The 7,872-nt window shown below is 50.1% G+C and overlaps 1 protein-coding gene across 1 annotated transcript; it reads right to left on the bottom strand.

Annotated features, from left to right (window-relative positions):
• Window positions 1-372: 372 nt before the first annotated feature.
• On the bottom strand, window positions 373-4,365 carry CSUI_001324 (uncharacterized protein). The gene has a single exon (XM_068061530.1). It carries the CDS (start codon window positions 2,875-2,877, stop codon window positions 2,128-2,130), a length of 750 nt encoding a protein of 249 aa, XP_067926495.1. The 5' UTR covers window positions 2,878-4,365; the 3' UTR covers window positions 373-2,127.
• Window positions 4,366-7,872: the final 3,507 nt, after the last annotated feature.

Raw genomic sequence — 7,872 nt, forward strand, 5'->3', positions numbered from 1 at the left:
GGCAGTGGTGACAGTACCCCTCCCAGGATAACCTACGGGGAAAAGAACTCAATATGGAAGAGCGACTTCCCCGTCCTGTTGCTCGTTACCAGGATTTGCTTTCCGCAGCACGGAAGATAATGCAGTATTTTCTAGAGTTACATTCCACAAGAAAAACCTCCCCTCTCTGCAGGGAGGTGACCGCTGTAAACAGGACTAGCAGCACCACTGATCACGTTCTCCGAACTTGCCTCCGCGTATCCAACAAGCCACGAAGACTGGGATACAGACTGAAGGAACAGGCAGCCCGCTCGGGCTTTCTTAAACGTGCAGAAACAGACAGTTCTCATCGAAAGCTGTTTCCTTACGAGGGAGAGGCCACAAGCTCTCTGGTCGAGGACAGGAAGAGAATTTGTAAAGGACGATGACAAGCAGTTCAGCGCCGGCCGCTGATTCGAGATTTTCTGGTTCTCCCGGATGGGCTCTCCGAAGCCACCCGGCAACTGATTATAAGCTGAGGGACAGGAAGAATCCCTCGAAAATGAAGAGAAAAAAGCTCAGAAAGGTGTGCGAGTGCAGCCCATGCCCAAGAAGCGTTTGGCATGCTCACTTCCCCAAGACGTCGAAACAACTTGGAGGACAGCTCAATCCATGCCGCTGCAAGGTGTTACGGGGCAAAGGAAAGAGGTGCTGGTGGAATCGAGAGCACGTCTCAGCATCCTCACATGAAGGATGGCACACTCCTTCCGTTACCACCTTCGACGAAATGCTTTGCAGGCCTCCCTTTCCGTCTACAGCCCTTTGCCGGCAATACGTTGGAATCTCCCCACATACACCTCATAGCCAATGGAAGTAGGATCGTCCACCCACCGGGACGCAACGGTTCCATGTCACGTTGCGAGAATCTGGAAAGTGAGGAAGAAGACGCTTCTAGGATAAACGCTGTTTAGGATGAACGTGCGGAGTGGGCAGGCCTATGTATGTGACAGCCAGCGCAATCCGGCAGCCGGTTTGATCCTGCAGATGAACTGACCGAAAAAACTCTATGTGGAGGAGTGGCAAGCTGAAAAAAGTGTGCTCGCACTCTTTCGTGTCTTGCTTCTCCGGGTGCTGGTCCAAACAAAGAAGTAAGGGAACCGCGTCTTCTCTTTCACAAGAAATGTGCGAGTGCCTTTCAGTTAGAAGACCATTACTGTCCCTCAGTAGCCACAGTCAAGGCGTTTTCAAATGGTAGAGAGCCTGAGACTCTCTAGAAGGCCAAAGCATCCGTATAAAATATCGACATCAGACACGACGTGTGATCACATCATCGTGCGTGGGAAAAATAAAAGCATTGTCAGGGATGTACCATAGCTACAGGGCACAAAGCGAGACACAACGCCTGCAGAGCCACGTGTACTCACGCCGCAAGAATACAAGCCTCGCTCGGTACACAGACAAAGAGGCATAACGAAACAGCGGTTATAAGGAACAAAGTTGTCCGTCGCCTGCTTCTCGGCATGCTGAAACTAAAGAACATTCCTTTTGGGTAGGTCTGCGTCACGCAGCAGCACAGCATTCAGAAATGCTTTGCTCCCTTATGACACAAAGCTATCAGTAAGCGGAGGTTCAGAATGGGCGGGGAAGACCGGGCTTGTAAGGACTCCCTCTTCGGTATCCCTTTTCCCCTTTCTGTTTCAAGCGTGCTTTCTTGCACAACGCTGAATGATATAGGTACATGCACTTGTGCTAGACACCGCCGCACACGGACACAGGCGTTTGTGCTGTACAAACCCCCCTTCACTCCTGTGACAGATCGCTTGTGCGGCAGGAAGGCTCATCTGCAGCAGGAGCTCGTGCTCGGTGTTCTCTCCCTGGTTGCGCGGTCTCACGGAGAGGCGATACTCCGACCAGAAAAAAAAAAGGACTTCAGTCAACTCTGTAAAACCCAATAGGCACATCTTCCCAAGAAGCTCGCTGGCTCCTGCGGTTTTCGCGCCCCGTCCCGCAAAAGAAAAGAAAAAGACCTGAGTTTTCCCTACTTCTCCAAGTGACAGTTTGCTTCGAAGCAAACGTTGTCGTGCACCCCAGTGACCTTCTCCCTCTCGTGACTTCCTTGCTGCACTTGAGAATTTTGTCACTTGACACTCACTCTCGGAAACAGGAAAATCAAAGGAACGGAACACCGCGCGAAAGCGCGATAGCACTCGTCGCTGCGGTAGCCACTGCACTTACAAACAGCCGTGACGCCGAGCTCAAAACAATCACGAGAGAAACACTTTTGTGTGGCCTTGCAGATCTGTCCCTCGCGACAATACAGAATTCTTCTACCTTTTTGTGCATCTGACTTTTAAGTGGAGCCGTAAAGAGCAAGGATGTTACGACACCCTTTCCATTGTCACCGTCGTCCCCTTGAGTGCTTTGTCCGCCACCTTGTCCCCTAGTGCTGTCTTTAGTACCTTCAACTGAATTGCTACTGTTTTTAGTACCTTCAACTGAATTACTACTGTCTTTAGTACCTTCAACTGAATTGCTACTGAGGCTTGCGTCAGCATCGAGAGGTCCAGCACCCTGAAGAACCGCCCGGGGAGCAAGGGCGCTATCTCCGTCACCACTCTCGCTCGCGATCCTTGCGGTCTTGGGCCTATGCTTTCGCACTTTCCAAAACTCATAACCTTCTGGTGTGGGAGAGAACATGTCCCGGTAAGATTCGAGGGATGCCAAATCACACATACCATTATCAGCGTCATAGGCTTGTGACTGATAGTAAGTCGGCAGCAAAGCTATTGCAGAGGTATCGGCAACAAGGACCACATACTGTTCACCTGGTCGCAAATACTGGATATGTCGGCCAAGAAAAGTCAGCTTCTTCTCTTCAACCACATAAGTATTATCAGCCACCGGGAGGGGCGGTTCCATTCTTTTCTGTAAATCTCGTGGTCATTCATATTAGCAGTGAAGCTATCAGTAACTGAGGCCGAAACTCCATCAAGGTGACAAAAATCCCCCCAGCACGGGAACAGCGAGACTGCTACCATGCAAACAGCAGGCAACACGCTGGACAGAGGTGGTCCCATTGGCTCTGAACCTTTTCTTCTTGCACTTTGAGTCGTCATTCTCCCTCACTCCTCACGGGTTTGTCCTTCCCTGCTCTGTAACGCATCGGAAATTGCCACCACGAGAGAAAAAGATGACCAGCGCCGCCCCGGAAAAAAACGCAGGAGACACGTGCGGACACGACCTCAACTCCGCACAAGATAAAGCTGCCCTCAGCCCCACCTATCAAACGATTCTTCTTTTCTGTGTGCGTATACCACTGCTACTACACCGAAGAGTCGAACAAGAAGAAGGCGACAACTAACCAGTCCCGCTACCTGTGGGCCTTTGAAGGTCTGCTTGGCGTACCCTCAACGGGGGCTCAGAAAGGACACTTAGAAAAACTCCACTGGCGGATATAGAATGTCCCGAGCACACCCCTTGACGCCAGCGGCTCAGAGAGTGAAGAGTAACAAAACAAAAAAAAAGCAAGACTGAATTCTTTATCTCTGACAGCTGTTGGGAACTGGTCCGCTTAGCCGCAAACAACGGAGGCCGCTCGGGCCGCGGCGGGGGGCGGATGGAAGTTGTTGACTACATTCAATAAAAGCTCTTCCGCAGACGGACAAGACTTGGGTCAGCGTACTGTGACCCTTTCGAATTGCACCTCTCTTAGCACAAAAATTGCTGCGGGTTTCTTCGCCCCACCACAGTTTCCCGGAACGCAACAGCAGCCGGGTGACTGGAGGGAAGAACTTCAAGCTATGGCACCCCTTATCGCTATAGAGGAGCACCAGCGAGCCTATAAAATTCGGACTACTCCAGAACTTCCATAAGGATATGAACAACGAAGCTCTGCGGGGTCAGCTTGCAAGGTAAAAGTTTGTGACGGTAAGTGGTGAATAAAAGGTTCTTCCCAGCGTCTGGGGAAAACGCGAGCGGTGAGTGTCTGGCTGACAGTACGTCGCCTGCCATTCACCATCGACTCGAAGCCTTCGGTTCCCTCATCCTGTGCTCTTCTTAGCAGAGGGTAGGAAATTCCTCATGTGTTTCACAAATTCCCTGCACAACCAGTCGGGTCCGCTTTCACAAGAAGTAATGGCCACTTGGAGTACCACAAGCACGAAACGTCGCACCGAACACAACAAACAGGAAAACGAGATTATTTCCTCAGTCCGCATGTCCTGTTAGCCTGTCATCGTTACTAACTGCGGAAAGAAAACTTCACTCCGGCACGGACGGTCCCCCCGCGCATCCCTCTTGGAGGTTGAATACTCTGTCAGCAAGAACAAACAGGGCGTCAGCTTCCCCTATGCCATGCGGCGAGAGTTTCAGTTTTCTTCACGAAGTAACGAGTTCTCTGCACATCACATACAAAGTTGCATGTACAAAGGTCAACCCGCAACCACAACACACGGCTGGCATGTGGAATGCATGGTGGCGAGGAGACTCTGCTCGAACGCCCGGCCTGGTCCAGCTGCCGTCCACTTCTCGGACAATTCAGTACCGATGAATCTCTTGTCTCTAATACGAAGAAGTTTACACGGGTGATGTCCGCCTTACTTTTGTTACTCGCATCCTCACTCACCTTGTTGGCAGCTGGCCGGTTACACTGTACGAAAAAACAGCCGCAACGTGCCGTCCAGCGTTGAGGCCTGTAACGCGGGGGGACGACAAAACCACAGCTAGCAGGAGGGTGTCCGAGCCGAGCAAGAGTACACGGGGAGAAGAAGATCGGCGAATATGGTGATTGCAGCACCCGAACCTCTCTCGGAGCTCCTCTTTGTGGCGCATAGCAACAGAAAAAACACTTCCGGCCCCCGTCCTGGATGCCTCCCCTGTCTCCCTAGTTACCCGCTACGAGAGCAACGGCTGCCCGTCCTGCAGCACCCTAAGTCGCATTAGGATGTCTTCCCGGGCACCGTCGATATCGAAATGCTGACCTTCGTACAGCAAGCCCTCTTTAGGTTGTATATTTCCTGTGACTGGACAGCAATCAACTTTTAGCTCGTATGGCTTTGTTCTAAGGTTAGCAAAACTGACTCAAAATGAACTTCGTGAAAGTCCAATAACACTGCTCATCGTTGTAATAGCCAGACTAGCTACAATAAGAGGCCGCTGCGCAGGAGACCGAACAACAACGATCAGAGACACTCGTTTCTGGGAACCCTGTGTGTTGTCCCTTGCAACGATACAGAATTCTTCACTATCATCATCCAGGTGTCGCTTGAGAGGAGCCGTGAACAGTAAAGATTTCACAGAAAGACTCTTGTTCTGCCCACTGGCAGTGGTGTCCGTGGGAGCTGCGTTTGGTGACATATCAGACAACTGCTTATGGTCTTGCACCCTCCAAAACTGGAAGCCTTGCGGAGCTTTATCGAAAATATCTTGGTACAGTTGTAGGGACACAAGGTTGCATCTACCGTCGTCTACCTCGTACGCTTCGGTCTGATAGGTACTAGGCATCAGAGTTACAGCAGTCGCGTTAACGATAAGGATGAGGAACTGCTCACCCGGTCGCAGAAACTGAATATGTCTACCTAACGGAACTAGACTACTCTCATCAACTATAAATTTATTACTGGCCATAGGGAGAGGAGGAACCCACAGCTTCTTGTAGATTTCAGACCCGCTACTAGAGGTTGAAGCCGACGCCCCATTAAAGCTGTATATATCCCTCCAGAACGGCACCAGAGCAGCGGCTGCTATCATGCAGAGAGCACGCATCAAAACAGGGGACCGTAGTCGAGTCACTGATCCTGGGTTTCTTTGCGCGTTAAACTCCTTTGTCAGTCTCATTCTTTCCGCGGATGCGCTACCTCTGCCGCCTTCTGCGCAGATCATCCAGGATGGAAGAAAGATCGTAGGACGGGATTGACACCTCGCCATCGGGACGCGATAACAGTGTGCCTCAACCCCTCACAAGAAAAACTTGCGTGATGATGTGATGAAACTCTGCTTCTCTTTCGCCTGTCAGGACCGGAAATTCCGCGCTACCAGAAGAAGAAGATGTGATGGTCGCCTCAACAAAAAGCGAAGAAGCGGCATGTACAGACACACACAATCAGGCTTCTTTCAAGACAAACGCACCGTACCACTTATGCCCCAGAGGTCTAGTGTCCTTCCTCCCTAGCGTGTGTTCACCATCGCAACGAAGAATAAAAAGACACGAAGCCAGCTGCAACCGCTGTTGGCTTCTCCGAGACCCTCTTGCACACGCTAATTCACGATTCAGATAACACACATGGGAGATAGAGGTCGATGAATAGAGAATTATCGAAGTGGAAAACGTTCTCCTGTGAACGTATAAAAAACACACCGCTCAGGCAGTCTGTTACCTACCGAGTTCGTCAGAGTGCCCTTAGAAACTCCGTAGATGCGGGAATCAGCTCTGAGTGCCCGACCAGTGAGGCGTCACCGCGCCATTAGCCCAAGCGATGAATGATGCTGTTAGCTCAAGTTCACTTCACTCTAGTTATGGGACGCTTAACTTGGGAGGAAAGTTACCAACCATTCCACCATCACTCGCCCATTTATGCGACGTCATTCTCATCTCTCCCCTTTCTTCCTCTGTGTGTTTCTGAATCCCGCGACGGCACCAGCCCAGTGTTTTGACTTGAGAAACGAGGCTCATTCCGATTGAAAGGCATCGCATGGTGTCTTGTCTTCTAAAGGAAGGAATGTTTCTTTATAGAAAAATCTCACTCAAGAGAAGGACATCTCGGATGGTATCGTGCCTTCGGTACCAAGGGAAGGTATGCTACCTTATGAAGAGGCCTTACTTACGGACATTCTGTTCTCAAGGCCTTTCTCGTAGCGTAGCATGACTGCGTGAACAGCCCTTATCTCGATAGTGAAGTTAACAATGTCTGTCTCTCTCTTTCTATCGTGTGTCTGTCATGATCCATATTGTACAGGACCAAAGAACTGTCATTGTGTTGTAGCTAGGGACTTCTACACTCCAGCAAAAATGTTGTTACGGTTCGTTTGCCATTCACAGAATGAGCTCTCAAAGGTGTAAGGCGTGGAAGTAGGAGGGCATTCACTCACTCTCCCGCTCTCTTTCTCGCCTTCTTCATCGGAAGAGGAGGAGGCAAGTGTGTTGCGGACCTCTCATCTTTTTTTGTACCGGTGTAGGGAGGAGGCGAAGATTTCAGAGGAAAACGGTCATATGATGATGTCTTCGCCGTCGTTCTTTCGCTCCTATGACTTTTACTTCGTCAAGATCACATAAAAAGAACTACTGAAATGATACGAAAAGTTTCTTCGCAAACAGATGAGAGGCTAAGATGCCGAACGTAAAAAGTGTCGTCACAAAGTCCGTCGACACTGACAAAACGAAACCCGGAAAGGGGTATTTCTTTCTCTGGGTGTAGAGACATCCGAAAGACAATGACGCGGCACACCACTTGCTGCTGCTTTCATCTCTGTCAGCCCATCCTCCACCACAACAGAGGCCGATCTTTCAAAAGGAGACACATAAATGATGTGCGGAAAAGAACTGCGATTGAAGGCAAAAGAAACAGACTGTTACGTGCATTCCATACATAAAGGGGGGACACATTTGATGTATACAGATATACATATACCTACATGAGAAGATACATGCGGCACTACACATACGCCGGTTTGTTGTTTCTGTCGTGTGTGTGTACGAATGGATGTGTATGTAGCCCCATATACATTAAAGAGCTGAAAGGACAGATCCACTAGTGGACACCTACTACCATTACTCCTCCTACATCGCCTGCTTCAGAAGGATGTCTATACATAGGTGTAGACACACATAAACGCCTACGTATCCTCGGTTTATGAGAAGTGTTTGTATGCAGGCCTACCTGGATTGAAGTATTATGCGGCTCTACTAGGCTCAACAAC

Source organism: Cystoisospora suis (assembly GCF_002600585.1).
Source record: "Cystoisospora suis strain Wien I chromosome Unknown contig_520, whole genome shotgun sequence".
Taxonomy (NCBI): Eukaryota; Apicomplexa; class Conoidasida; order Eucoccidiorida; family Sarcocystidae; genus Cystoisospora; species Cystoisospora suis.

Coding starts and splice junctions, on each gene's coding strand:
- CSUI_001324 (XM_068061530.1), bottom strand. CDS start 2,877: ATGGAACCGCCCCTCCCGGTGGCTGATAATACTTATGTGGTTGAAGAG.